The 15156-nt window shown below is 48.9% G+C and overlaps 1 protein-coding gene across 1 annotated transcript in view; it reads left to right on the top strand.

Moving 5' to 3' along the window:
• Positions 1-2: 2 nt before the first annotated feature.
• Positions 3-15156, top strand: part of LOC115163920 (rho guanine nucleotide exchange factor 26-like) — a 46666-nt gene continuing 31512 nt past the window's right edge. Inside the window, exons 1-5 of the mRNA XM_029716114.1 lie at positions 3-717; positions 1566-1617; positions 2256-2395; positions 7628-7684; positions 10162-10322. Of these exons, the coding sequence (XP_029571974.1) occupies positions 124-717; positions 1566-1617; positions 2256-2395; positions 7628-7684; positions 10162-10322 (1004 nt within the window). The 5' untranslated portion in view covers positions 3-123. The remainder of the gene's footprint in view (positions 718-1565; positions 1618-2255; positions 2396-7627; positions 7685-10161; positions 10323-15156) is intronic.

The following is a 15156-nucleotide window of genomic DNA, read 5'->3' as shown; positions in this document are numbered from 1 at the left end:
TCTCCCCCTAGTCTCCACACCCCTACCCCATCCCACAGCTCCACCTCCAGTATCCACTCCCTCTCTTCCCTCATCTCCACCCCTTCTGACCCCCCCACACCCCACAGCCCCTCCTCTGCTGACATGTCTGCCCCCTCTCCTTCCCCCTCTCATTCCCCCACTCCCACCCTCTCTCCCTCCATCTCCCTATCTCCTCCTCCCTCCATTGTCCTCAGCACCCACAGTGCAGCTGCCCAGAAGATGGGCACACAGCAGCTGATCCCCAAAGGGCTGGCATCCCTGAGCAAGGCCTCTCCTGCTGGGGTACAGAGCCACAGCATGGGGGGTCTGCTGGGCCTGGATCCTACCAAGCGGGCCCTGCGAGCCCTCAGCATGGTGGAGACTGGATCCTTCTTCTCCACTGGCGTAGGGTCCGGGGGAGGGGGGACAGACCAGGATGAGAGCCCTGGGACTCTGAAGAGAGGGTTGAGGTCTACCTCGTACAGGAGAGCAGTGGTGAGTGGAGTGGAAATGGAAATACCATCTGTAGACCCAAAGACCCATCGTCTCTCCCAACCTGTAGACCCAAAGAACCATCGTCTCTCCCAACCTGTAGACCCGAAGAGCCATCGTTTGTCCCAACCTGTAGACCCAAAGAGCCATCGTTTGTCCCAACCTGTACTCAAAGGACTACAGGAGGTCAAGGAGAGACCTACCAGCCCTGGGAAGAAGAACAAGGTAGGAAGACATGTATTCAGACATTATTTTCCAGGACATTGTCATTACTATTAACTGCTATGTCATGATAGCATTCTCTCCTTGCTTTGCCCCATGTGCCTGGATATGACTGTCTCTTACCTTGCAGTCACACTGTACAGTTTACTAGCACTCATCTGCCTGATGGATTCACGTTTGATGGATTATTCTCCTGAAGTTAAGATCAGGAGATGGATTCACGTTTGATGGATTATTCTCCTGAAGTTAAGTATTCTCCTGAAGTTAAGATCAGGAGATGGATTCACGTTTGATGGATTATTCTCCTGAAGTTAAGATCAGGAGATGGATTCACGTTTGATGGATTATTCTCCTGAAGTTAAGATCAGGAGATGGATTCACGTTTGATGGATTATTCTCCTGAAGTTAAGATCAGGAGATGGATTCACGTTTGATGGATTATTCTCCTGAAGTTAAGATCAGGACCAAAGTCCACAGCTAGCTTGAACATTATCAGGAGACTCCTGTGTGAAGTCATGCTAGTAGTGAAGGCCTATGATTACAACACACACACTTCAGCCCACTGCTCTGTAATTAGGCAGGTCAGTGCAGAGGTCAGGGGTCAAGAGCAGGTCCCAGGGGAGACCTACTTACACCCGTCATTTAGAATGTGACAGATGTGGGTTTATAATGTAATTCATAACCAGATGTGGCTAATAAAGCATCATTTGGAATATTGTGCTGACTGCTCATGATAACGGATCTAGTGACAGTCTCAGTTCATAGTGTTAATATACAGTACGGCTGGGGCAGGGAGAGCTGATCCTGGGTCTGTTGTTAATAGTGACATGGGGTCTTGTTCTGTGTCTCAGAGTCCTGATAAGAAGCCAGGACTGATCACACAGAGGACATTTGACAGTGAAGGTGAGTGGCACGTCTCTGTCTCTGTATATGAACTGGTGATGACTGTGACTTTCTGTACACATGTCTGAGGTCTTGCTGTCAATGGGGACTGTACTATTGTGATCCACCCTCTGTCTGTCTGTCTGTCTGTCTGTCTGTCTGTCTGTCTGTCTGTCTGTCTGTCTGTCTGTCTGTCTGTCTGTCTGTCTGTCTGTCTGTCTGTCTGTCTGTCTGTCTGGTGTGATCCACCCTCAACCTGTCTGTCTGTTTGGTGTGATCCACCCTCAACCTGTCTGTCTGTCTGGTGTGATCCACCCTCAACCTGTCTGTCTGGTGTGATCCACCCTCAACCTGTCTGTCTGTCTGTGGTGTGATCCACCCTCAACCTGTCTGTCTGTCTGTGGTGTGATCCACCCTCAACCTGTCTGTCTGGTGTGATCCACCCTCAACCTGTCTGTCTGTCTGTCTGTGGTGTGATCCACCCTCAACCTGTCTGTCTGGTGTGATCCACCCTCAACCTGTCTGTCTGTCTGTCTGTGGTGTGATCCACCCTCAACCTGTCTGTCTGTCTGTGGTGTGATCCACCCTCAACCTGTCTGTCTGTGGTGTGATCCACCCTCAACCTGTCTGTCTGTCTGTCTGTCTGTGGTGTGATCCAGAGGAGGAACTGTATCAGAACTACCAGGAAAAAGCTCTTCACAATGACTCTGATGAGGACCAGTCCAGAGAGGCCAAACCTGATGACCGCATCGTGATGCAGTACAGACCCATACGCACCTCCTGGAGCCAACTCAGTGTGGTGAGACACACACACACACACACACACACACACACGCACACGCACACATGCACACACAGTGAATCGTGGTGCAGTGCCTCTCATACAGTACAGAGACAAACACAGGGCCTTGTTGGGAAATGGACTGCCAGTGTTGTGAGGGATGTTGTCACATCTGGTCTGGCTGCAGTCTTTACCCATCCTCCATCTCTCTTTCTCTTTCTCCTACTCTGTCTGTGACTCTGTCTCTCTGTCTCTCCCTGTCTCTTCATTACTCTCGGTCTAGATAGGGAATTAAAACAGGGATAGGGAGGAAAGAGGGAGGGTGAGGGAGCAGGATAGGAAGGGGAGGGTGAGGGAGCAGGTTTGGGAGGGTGAGGGTGCAGGAGAGGAAGGGAGAAAGATCTGGGACAGCAGACTGAGAGGAAGGGAGAATGATCTGGGGCAGCAGACAGAGGAAGGGAGAAAGATCTGGGGCAGCAGACAGAGGAAGGGAGAAAGATCTGGGGCAGCAGACTGAGAGGAAGGGAGAAAGATCTGGGACAGCAGACTGAGAGGAAGGGAGAAAGATCTGGGGCAGCAGACTGAGAGGAAGGGAGAATGATCTGGGGCAGCAGACTGAGAGGAAGGGAGAAAGATCTGGGGCAGCAGACAGAGGAAGGGAGAAAGATCTGGGGCAGCAGACTGAGAGGAAGGGAGAAAGATCTGGGGCAGCAGACTGAGAGGAAGGGAGAATGATCTGGGGCAGCAGACAGAGGAAGGGAGAAAGATCTGGGGCAGCAGACTGAGAGGAAGGGAGAAAGATCTGGGGCAGCAGACTGAGAGGAAGGGAGAAAGATCTGGGGCAGCAGACTGAGAGGAAGGGAGAAAGATCTGGGGCAGCAGACTGAGAGGAAGGGAGAAGGATCTGGGGCAGCAGACTGAGAGCACCACCCGGCATGGTGCCACCTTTTTGGAGATTTTTCTCAATGAAACAATGTTAAACATGTTCTCCCTAGAGTGCAGTGTGGTGACTCCAATCAGGGAGGGAGGGAGGGAGAGGGAGAGACCTGTGTTTGATGCGACAGGGCAGGCTGTAGTGTTTTGTAGTAGCTATCGCATTGGTTCAGACTCTCCTCTGTTTCCTAGAAGTCTCTAGTTTCCAGTAACACCTGTAGTGTCAGACTCTCCTCTGTTTCCTAGAAGTCTCTAGTTTCCAGTAACACCTGTAGTGTCAGACTCTCCTCTGTTTCCTAGAAGTCTAGTTTCCAGTAACACCTGTAGTGTCAGACTCTCCTCTGTTTCCTAGAAGTCTCTAGTTTCCAGTAACACCTGTAGTGTCAGACTCTCCTCTGTTTCCTAGAAGTCTCTAGTTTCCAGTAACACCTGTAGTGTCAGACTCTCCTCTGTTTCCTAGAAGTCTCTAGTTTCCAGTAACAGTAGGGACAGGGGGAAGTGGTGTATCTAAGAGTGTTGACACCATACTCTTAGATGAGAGGTTTAACCCCCCCCCCCCCTGGTTAAGGATAGGACAGGGGAGTAAGGGTAAGACAATGATAGATTCATGCCTACGGTCAACCTCTTACCTCAACCACTCCCTATTGAGTGAATACCGCGTTTCTGTTGTCACGGTTACACCTGTCCCTCTGTGTTCTCAGGGAAACTCCAAAAGCAGGGCAAAGTTCAGTTGTCGTGGTCGGGAAGGTGGTTGCTAGGACACTAAGGACGTGCAAGGCCGTAGATAGATAAATAGAAGTTGATTGCCTTTTAAAGGGAATTTGTCTTGCACAATAGAACAAACTTGGCAAGCTGTTGGCAGTTTTGGCTGTAGTCGTTTGGCTGTTGGCGTGTGTGTTTTGTGTCCTAGTCTGGATGTGTTTGCAAAGGTCTCCATTGGGATTGTCACGATACCAGTATCACAATACTCCGAGGTATCGCGGCAAGGAAAGAAAACACCAAGCAGACTCCATTTCCTGAGGAAAACAGTCATAATGTTAGTAACAAGCAGCCTCAAGTGTTTCACCCAGAATCATGTTTCTTTTCCTTGCTATAACACACTATATGTTACATACAGCAGGTTTTTAAAGAACTAGTCTGCGTCGTGTTTTCCTTGTTGCCATGGAAAATCAGGTATTGTCGTATCACCATCCTGGTATCGTGACAACCCTGGTAGGCCTGACCCCATTTAGTTGACTGGTCCATTGTTTGGTCTTTAGGCTGTTGGTCGACTGAGGTTGTTTTAGTTGAGCAGTAACATATACAGTACAAGTCAAAAGTTTGGACACCTACTCATTCAAGGGTTTTTCTTTATTTGTACTATTTTCTACATTGTACAATAATAGTGAAGACATCAAAACTATCATGTAGTAACCAAAAAAAGTGTTAAACAAATTAAAATATATTTTATATTTGAGATTCTTCAAAGTAGCCACCCTTTGCCTTGATAACAGCTTTGTACACTCTTGGAATTCTAACAACCAGCTTCATGAGGTAGTCACCTGGAATGCATTGCAATTAATAGGTGTGCCTTGTTAATTTGTGGAATTTCTTTCCTTAATGCGTTTGAGCCAATCAGTTGTGTCGTGACAAGGTAGAGGTGGTATACAGAAGAGTCCTATTTGGCATTCTCTCAACCAGCTTCACTGGAATGCTTTTCCAACAGTCTTGAAGGAGTTCCCACACATGCTTAGCACTTGTTGGCTGCTTTTCCTTCAGTCTGCAGTCCAACTCATCCCAAACCATCTCAAATGGGTTGAGGTCAGGTGATTGTGGAGGCCAGGTCATCTGATGCAACACTCCATCACTCTCTTTCTTGGACAAATAGCCCTTACACAGCCTGGAGGTGTGTTGGGTCATTGTCCTGTTGAAAAACAAATGATAGTTCCATTAAACGTAGAATACTGTAGTAGCCATGCTGGTTAAGTGTGTCTTATATTCTAAATAAATCACTGAAAGTGTCACCAGCAAAGCACCCCCACCCCATCACACCATCTCCTCCATGCGTCACGGTGGGAATCACACATGCAGAGATCATCCGTTCATCTACTCTGCGTATCACAAAGACACGGCAGTTGGAACAAAAACTCTCAAATTTGGACTCATCAGACCATATGACAGATTTCCAGCAGTCTAATGTCCATTGATCGTGTTTCTTGGCCTAAGCAAGTCTCTTCTTATTATTGGTGTCCTTTAGTACAAACAGCAATTCGACCATGAAGGCCTGATTCACACAGTCTCCTCTGAACAGTTGATCTTGAGATGTCTGTTACTGTGAAGCAATTTATTTGGGCTGTAATTTCTGATGCTGGTAACTCTAATGAACTTATCCTCTGCAGCAGAGGTAACTCTGGGTCTTCCTTTCCTGTGTCGGTCCTCGTGAGAGCCAGTTTCATCATAGTGCTTGATGGTTTTTGCGACTGCACTTGAAGAAACTTTTCTGACCATATTTTCTGACCATGCCTTAAAGTAATGATGGACTGTTGTTTCTCTTTGCTTTTTTGATCTGTTCTTACAATAATATGGACTTAGCCCTATTTGGTAATAGACCATCTTCTGTATATCACCCCTACCTTGTCACAACACAACTGATTGTCTAAAACGCATTAAGGAGAGAAATTCACACCTGTTAATTGAAATGCATTCCAGGTGACTACCTCATGAAGATGGTTGAGAGATTGGTTTAACACTTTTTTTGGTTGCTACATGATTCCATATGTGTTATTTCATAGTGTTGATGTCTTCACTATTATTCTACAATGTAGAAAAATAGTAAAACTAAAGAAAAACCCTTGAATGAGTAGATGTGTCCAAACTACTGACTGGTACTGTATACAACAGTTCCTCAATTCCTGAATTACAATAGTTCCTGAATTGCAATAGTTCCTGAATTACAATAGTTCCTGAATTACAATAGTTCCTGAATTACAATAGCTCCTCAATTACAATAGTTCCTCAATTACAATAGTTCCTCAATTCCTGAATTACAATAGTTCCTCAATTCCTGAATTACAATAGTTCCTCAATGTATCTGAAAAATATTTCCAGCTCTCTCCCATTCAGGTTGCTTGTAATGATTGATTCATGGAGTGGAAGGGTGCTTGGGGAAGATGGAAAAAGGACCGGGTGTGGAGAAGTATTGGTAGGAAGCAGGGATTGGAGCAGTGGGCGATGGAGACATGTTGGCTCTAATGCTGCCTTGTGTCAGTGGCAGATGTTTCTAGAGGAGGGGAGATACTACACACACACACACACAACCATGTAAGCTATCCTGTGCATACACCCAGACTCCCCTGAAATGAACCTTTCTCTCTCTAAACTAGTACACTGGGGGCTTTATTCAGTCTTTATTCTGCTTCTGTAGGTCGACAGGTCTTTATTCTGCTTCTGTAGGTCGACAGGTCTTTATTCTGCTTCTGTAGGTCGACAGGTCTTTATTCTGCTTCTGTAGGTCGACAGGTCTTTATTCTGCTCCTGTAGGTCGACAGGTCTTTATTCTGCTCCTGTAGGTCGACAGGTCTTTATTCTGCTCCTGTAGGTCGACAGGTCTTCTTTATTCTGCTCCTGTAGGTCGACAGGTCTTCTTTATTCTGCTCCTGGAGGTCGACAGGTCTTCTTTATTCTGCTCCTGTAGGTCGACAGGTCTTTATTCTGCTTTTGTAGGTCGACAGGTCTTTATTCTGCTTCTGTAGGTCGACAGGTCTTTATTCTGCTTCTGTAGGTCTACAGGTCTTTATTCTGCTCCTGTAGGTCTACAGGTCTTTATTCTGCTTCTGTAGGTCTACAGGTCTTTATTTTGCTTCTGTAGGTCGACAGGTCTTTATTCTGCTCCTGTAGGTCGACAGGTCTTTATTCTGCTTCTGTAGGTCGACAGGTCTTTATTCTGCTCCTGTAGGTCTGTTATGAGAACTACTCCTTGTTGCAGTAAGTGGAGTCATGAACAGTGTGTGTGTGTGTGTGTGTGTATGTGTGTGTGTCTGTCTGTCTGTCTTGTCTTACTGCTTTCACAGACAGAAAATGTGTGTGTGCTGCCACAGACAGCTGGATACACATTAGCCTTAATTTCTCTAAAAGCAGACACCTAGGCCTGAGAGTTTAAACTGTGATGGATACAGAGGTATGCCTCACCTCTAAACAATTCCTTTCATTCCTAAAGTTGTGCGACTGTTTTTTGCCAACGGTTGGCAATTATAGTCAGTAGACCCGAGTGGTTAGAGATTCTGTTTCTTCCTGATGTTGGTACTAAAACATATGTTCTAAACTGTGTTTTTCCTGCAGGTAAAGAAGAGTGGAGTTTCTGATAAGCTCAGCCAGGAGGAGCGGAAAAGACAAGAGGTAACAGCCTTAGTGCGTGTGTGTGTGTGTGTGTGTGTGTGTGTGTGTGTGTGTGTGTGACCCCTTCCCCTTCATACAGAGACAGTTCCAACAAAGGGTCAAGCAGTTTGGCTCCAGAAAGGTTAGGATGCTTGCACACACACACACAGACAGGTCCTGTTGCAATCTAACAAACCGTGCCTTAACTCCTCTCCCTGTAACCTTTTCCATAGCAATAGTAAACCCTTCTTAAAGGGGAGGGCTTGACAATATGGACCATAGACAAGTAAACCAGTTGATATTGAGGGACATATGAATTCATAGCATGGATGTCTAAGCAAATACATGTCTAGAGAAGTGTGCAGATGGAGAGTATTACTGACTGGGAGTCCAATAGGGCGGCGCACAATTGGCCCAGCGTCGTCCGGGTTTGGCCGGGGTCGGCCGTCATTGTAAATAAGAATTTGTTCTTAACTGACTTCCCTATTCAAATAAAGGTTAGATAAAAATGGAGCTATAAAAGGTGTGAACAGATCTTCTCCCAGTGTGATTACTGCCGTCTCGCTCTAAACGAATGACTGAGCACAGAATGCATGTCTACATGTCCTACTAATAAAATATCAGAGTTCACGATGGCAGATATGTCCTATCAGAATGAGTGTTTCACCCAATATCATGTCTGACAGCTGTGAACAGCCAGTCTCATCCCCTAACCAGCCATTATTCTACTCAGCTGTGAACAGCCAGTCTCATCCCCTAACCAGACATTATTCTACTCAGCTGTGAACAGCCAGTCTCATCCCCTAACCAGCCATTATTCTCCTCAGCTGTGAACAGCCAGTCTCATCCCCTAACCAGACATTATTCTCCTCAGCTGTGAACAGCCAGTCTCATCCCCTAACCAGCCATTATTCTACTCAGCTGTGAACAGCCAGTCTCATCCCCTAACCAGCCATTATTCTACTCAGCTGTGAACAGCCAGTCTCATCCCCTAACCAGGCATTATTCTCCTCAGCTGTGAGCAGCCAGTCTCATCCCCTAACCAGCCATTATTCTACTCAGCTGTGAACAGCCAGTCTCATCCCCTAACCAGCCATTATTCTCCTCAGCTGTGAGCAGCCAGTCTCATCCCCTAACCAGCCATTATTCTACTCAGCTGTGAGCAGCCAGTCTCATCCCCTAACCAGCCATTATTCTCCTCAGCTGTGAACAGCCAGTCTCATCCCCTAACCAGCCATTATTCTACTCAGCTGTGAGCAGCCAGTCTCATCCCCTAACCAGCCATTATTCTACTCAGCTGTGAACAGCCAGTCTCATCCCCTAACCAGCCATTATTCTACTCAGCTGTGAGCAGCCAGTCTCATCCCCTAACCAGCCATTATTCTACTCAGCTGTGAACAGCCAGTCTCATCCCCTAACCAGCCATTATTCTCCTCAGCTGTGAACAGCCAGTCTCATCCCCTAACCAGACATTATTCTCCTCAGCTGTGAGCAGCCAGTCTCATCCCCTAACCAGCCATTATTCTACTCAGCTGTGAACAGCCAGTCTCATCCCCTAACCAGCCATTATTCTCCTCAGCTGTGAACAGCCAGTCTCATCCCCTAACCAGCCATTATTCTCCTCAGGAGCTTCTCTCTCTGTTCTTTCTGCATATCTCCATCAGTTTTAAAATGTTATTTAGCTCTGATGGGGAACTGGGGCGAGCAGACGGGGCTGGGGGGCTGGGGCGAGCAGACGGGGCTGGGGGGCTGGGGCGAGCAGACGGGGCTGGGGGGAGCAGACGGGGCTGGGGGGCTGGGGCGAGCAGACGGGGCTGGGGGGCTGGGGCGAGCAGACGGGGCTGGGGCGAGCAGACGGGGCTGGGGGGAGCAGACGGGGCTGGGGGGCTGGGGCGAGCAGACGGGGCTGGGGGGCTGGGGCGAGCAGACGGGGCTGGGGGGCTGGGGCGAGCAGACGGGGCTGGGGGGCTGGGGCGAGCAGACGGGGCTGGGGGGCTGGGGGGCTGGGGCGAGCAGACAGGGATGGGGTTTCTGTTACATGTGTTTAGATATTGGAGTGGATAGGTATTTTTATTCTCTCCAGATGGGACCGGCAGGCCATTCAGCCTCGGAGTACCACTGCTATAGAGGAGAAACAGAGCCCAGTGGCGGGGCAGACCCAGTACTGTCACAATACTACTTGATATCCTGATATTAGGCCTGGTATCACAACGTTGATCATACCAGTTGAAAATAGGCACATTTTCTTGCAGTTTAAACAGATTTTTCACTTGCTTCTGTGCCCTCACCAGTTAGCATCCCTGTAATTACCCTCTCTCGTTCCCTCTCTCGTTCCCTCTCTCGTTCCCTCTCTCGTTCCCTCTCTCGTTCCCTCTCTCGTTCCCTCTCTCGTTCCCTCTCTCGTTCCCTCTCTCGTTCCCTCTCTCGTTCCCTCTCTCTCTCGCTCTCTCTCGCTCTCGTTCTCTCTTTCTCCTTCTCTCTCTCGTTCTCTGTGTCAGGCCATATTTGAGTTGATATCGTCAGAACACTCCTACCTCCACAGTCTGGAGGTTCTGATCCGGATGTTCCAGAACTCAGCGGAGCTCAGTGACACCATGACCAAGACCGAGCACCACCACCTCTTCTCCAACATTACAGACGTGTGTGAGGCCAGCAAGAAGTAGGTCCTGTGTGTGTGTGTGTGTGTGTGTGTGTGTGTGGGCTTGCCTTCGCTAGAGAAAGGGGGATTGTAGGGATTGTAATTGATGTTCCAGACAGACACATAGCTAATGAAAGAGGGAGAGAAAGTGCAGCTAAACAACAAACTTCACACAAACTTCACACTGTATCATAGTCCCTGTTCCTTTATGAGCACAAACATTGTGCAGTCTGTGTGAAAACAGGCAGGGCTGTGTGTGTTTGAACAGCGAGAGTCAACATTGGCCCTCCCTGACTAGATTTCACCCAATGATCTATGAGTGTGTGTGTATGCATACAGTTGTGGGTTTTATGTAGAGAACATTGGTGTGGCTGGACTAGAGGTGATGCAAGTTTGTCATTAGAGCATGGAGACTGTTGGACATAGTCCTCACAGCTTATGTAACTGGAGAACACACACACACACACACACACTTTCATGACCAGCCATACAACTCTACACATCCCGACCAGTGTACCATATCAGTAGTCCGTCTCCTTGGACATTCTCTTGTACGACCATCGTGTTGTAGTGATTGACAGGAAGTGCTCCATCTAGCCTGGGACAACACACTGTATGGATGAGCTCTTTGTTTATCATGTAGTCTAGTCAGCCTCATGCCCAAACAGAGAGGTGTGGACTCTGTGTGTGTGTGTGTGTGTGTGTGTGTGTGTTCCACAACCTTCCATGATCCCTGGATCCTCTTCCTGTCATCATGCCCAGCTTAATACACCACAACCCAAAGATGTGTGTGTGTGTGAGACCTGTGTGTGTGTGTGTGTGTGTGTGTGTGTGTGTGTGAGACGTGTGTGAGACGTGTGTGAGACGTGTGTGAGACGTGTGTGAGACGTGTGTGAGAGTGTGTGTGTGTGTGTGTGTGTGTGTGTGTGTGTGTGTGTGTGAGACCTGTGTGTGTGTGTGTGTGTGTGAGACCTGTGTGTGTGTGTGTGTGTGAGACCTGTGTGTGTGTGTGAGACCTGTGTGTGTGTGTGTGTGTGAGACCTGTGTGTGTGTGTGTGTGTGTGTGTGTGAGACCTGTGTGTGTGTGTGTGTGTGTGTGTGTGTGTGTGAGACCTGTGTGTGAGACCTGTGTGTGAGACCTGTGTGTGTGTGTGAGACCTGTGTGTGTGTGAGACCTGTGTGTGTGTGTGTGAGACCTGTGTGTGTGTGTGTGTGTGAGACCTGTGTGTGTGTGTGAGACCTGTGTGTGTGTGTGTGTGTGAGACCTGTGTGTGTGTGAGACCTGTGTGTGTGTGTGTGTGTGTGTGTGTGTGTGTGTGAGACCTGTGTGTGTGTGTGTGTGTGTGAGACCTGTGTGTGTGTGTGTGAGACCTGTGTGTGTGTGAGACCTGTGTGTGTGTGTGTGTGTGTGTGTGTGTGTGTGTGTGTGTGTGTGAGACCTGTGTGTGTGTGTGTGTGTGTGTGAGAGACCTGTGTGTGTGTGTGTGTGTGTGAGACCTGTGTGTGTGAGACCTGTGTGTGTGTGTGTGTGTGTGAGACCTGTGTGTGTGAGACGTCTGTGTGTGTGTGTGTGTGTGTGAGACCTGTGTGTGTGTGAGACGTGTGTGTGTGTGTGTGTGTGTGAGACCTGTGTGTGTGTGAGTGTGAGAGAGCTGTGGCTGAGTGCTCTCTCATAAACACACACAACCCTCTGTTTCTCCGGAACAGTGTGTTCATGTCGGTGACAGTCCCCTGGGTCAGCTCATGCTGGCAGCTGTGTGCATGTCTGTTTCTGTGTGTGTGTGTGTGTCTGTCTGTTTCTGTGTGTGTGTGTCTGTCTGTTTCTGTCTGTGTGTGTGTGTGTGTGTGTGTGCATGTCTGTTTCTGTGTGGGGGTGTGCATGTCTGTTTCTGTGTGGGGGTGTGTGGTCTTCCTATCCCCCCTCTCATTCCTGAGGTCCTAACGTGTGTGTGTGTGTGTGTGACACATGTAACCCCACCCGACAGGTAACCCCCCCCCCCACCCGGCAGGTAGGGGGGCTGAGGGGGGGAGGGGGAGGAGGATTCAGGAGGGAGGAAGAGGTGGCAAAGAGCTTCCTAGGGTTAGAGGCAGATGCTTGGAATTCAGAGTGGTAGAAAGTGGCTTTAGCAGCAGAAACAGAGGAAGAAAATGTGGAGAGGAGGGAGTGAAAAGATGCCAGGTCCGCAGGGAGGCTAGTTTTCCTCCATTACCGCTCGGCTGCCCGGAGCCCTGTTCTGTGAGCTCGCAATGAGTTGTCAAGCCACGGAGCAGGAGGAGAGGACCGAGCCGGCCGGGAGGATAGGGGACATAGAGAGTCAAAGGATGCAGAAAGGGAGGAGAGGAGGGTTGAGGAGGCAGAATCAGGAGATTGGTTGGAGAAGGATTGAGCAGAGGGAAGAGATGATAGGATGGAAGAGGAGAGAGTTGCACGAGAGAGCGAAGGTTGCGGCAGCGCAATACCATCTGAGTAGGGGCAGAGTGAGTAGTGTTGGAGGAGAGCGAGAGGGAAAAGGATACAAGGTAGTGGTCGGAGACTTGGAGGGGAGTTGCAGTGATATTAGTAGAAGAACAGCATCTAGTAAAGATGAGGTCAAGCGTATTGCCTGCCTTGTGAGTAAGGGGGACGGTGAGAAGGTGAATGTCCACTTGGGAGAGATGAGGATTCCAGTGCCACCACCCTGCGGACCAGATGCTCTTGGGGTATGCGAGAACACGTGGTCAGACGAGGAGAGAGCAGTAGGAGTAGCAGTGTTTTCTGTGGTAATCCATGTTTCCGTCAGTGCCAAGAAGTCGAGGGACTGGATGGTTAGAGGGGAACCTGGTGTCCCAGGTCTAAATCACTCTCTGATTAGAGGGGAACCTGGTGTCCCAGGTCTAAATCACTCTCTGATTAGAGGGGAACCTGGTGTCCCAGGTCTAAATCACTCTCTGATTAGAGGGGAACAATGTAACAATGCAGTGGAACTGGCCTGGAGGTCCAGAATTGAGTTTGAAGGATCTAGAGCACAGGTGTCGAACTCATTCTATGGAGGGCTGAGTGCGTGTGGGTTTTCACTCCTCCATTAGAGTTGATTGATTAATTAATGTCACTAATTGGTAAGGAACTCCCCTCACCTGGTGGTCTAGGTCTTCATTGAATTGAACAGGATTAATGTCTATTCTACATGCACTCAAACAAACAAAACAATTTGACCTCTTGCCATTAGCTCCTCTCTGTTCTGGGAGAGGAGACCTCCACCCTCTCCTTCCTCTTCCCTCATCACCCCTTCTCCCTGTTCTTCACCACAGTGTCCCCTCTGACTGGTGTTTATCTGGGTCAGTCAGACCGTCTCCTGCAGCACAGTGTCCCCTCTGACTGGTGTTTATCTGGGTCAGTCAGACCGTCTCCTGCAGCACAGTGCCCCCTCTGATTGGTGTTTATCTGGGTCAGTCAGACCGTCCCCTGCAGCAGTGTCCTCCAGTACAGTGTGTGTGATCTGAACCTGGTAACTGGTGTGTCCTGGCAGGCCAGAGGTCAGGGGACGTCTTTAGGAACGACGGGACAGCTTTTTGGAGGGGGACAGCTTTTTGGAGGGTCAGGGGACAGCTTTTTGGAGAGGCAGGGGACAGCTTTTTGGAGAGGCAGGGGACAGCTTTTTGGAGGGGCAGGGGACAGCTTTTTGGATGGTCAAGGGACAGCTTTTTGGAGGGGGACAGCTTTTTGGAGGGGCAGGGGACAGAAATATAGGACAAAAATATAGGACAAAACACACAACACTACATAAAGATAACAAGGCAGCAACACATGACAACACAGTAGGGCTGGGCGATATGGCCAAAATGTCATACCCCTATATATACACTGCTCAAAAAAATAAAGGGAACACTAAAATAACACATCCTAGATCTGAATGAATGAAATAATCTTATTAAATACTTTTTTCTTTACATAGTTGAATGTGCTGACAACAAAATCACACACAAATAATCAATGGAAATCCAATTTATCAACCCATGGAGGTCTGGATTTGGAGTCACACTCAAAATTAAAGTGGAAAACCACACTACAGGCTGATCCAACTTTGATGTAATGTCCTTAAAACAAGTCAAAATGAGGCTCAGTAACGTGTGTGGCCTCCACGTGCCTGTATGACCTCCCTACAACGCCTGGGCATGCTCCTGATGAGGTGGCGGATGGTCTCCTGAGGGATCTCCTCCCAGACCTGGACTAAAGCATACGCCAACTCCTGGACAGTCTGTGGTGCAACGTGGCGTTGGTGGATGGAGCGAGACATGATGTCCCAGATGTGCTCAATTGGATTCAGGTCTGGGGAACGGGCGGGCCAGTCCATAGCATCAATGCCTTCCTCTTGCAGGAACTGCTGACACACTCCAGCCACATGAGGTCTAGCATTGTCTTAGATTAGGAGGAACCCAGGGCCAACCGCACCAGCATATGGTCTCACAAGGGGTCTGAGGATCTCATCTCGGTACCTAATGGCAGTCAGGCTACCTCTGGCGAGCACATGGAGGGCTGTGCGGTCCCCCAAAGAAATGCCACCCCACACAATGACTGACCCACCGCCAAACCGGTCATGCTGGAGGATGTTGCAGGCAGCAGAACGTTCTCCACGGCGTCTCCAGACTCTGCCACGTCTGTCACATGTGCTCAGTGTGAACCTGCTTTCATCTGTGAAGAGCACAGGGCGCCAGTGGCGAATTTGCCAATCTTGGTGTTCTCTGGCAAATGCCAAACGTCCTGCACGGTGTTGGGCTGTAAGCACAACCCCCACCTGTGGACGTCGGGCCCTCTTTCTGACCGTTTGAGCAGACACATGCACATTTGTAGCCTGCTGGAGGTCATTTTGCAGGGCTC

The sequence above is a fragment of the Salmo trutta genome, chromosome 26 (genome assembly GCF_901001165.1).
Source record: "Salmo trutta chromosome 26, fSalTru1.1, whole genome shotgun sequence".
Classification (NCBI taxonomy): Eukaryota; Metazoa; Chordata; class Actinopteri; order Salmoniformes; family Salmonidae; genus Salmo; species Salmo trutta.
The sequence above is the reverse complement of the archived record's forward strand: the minus strand, read 5'-3'. Positions and strand labels throughout refer to the sequence as shown.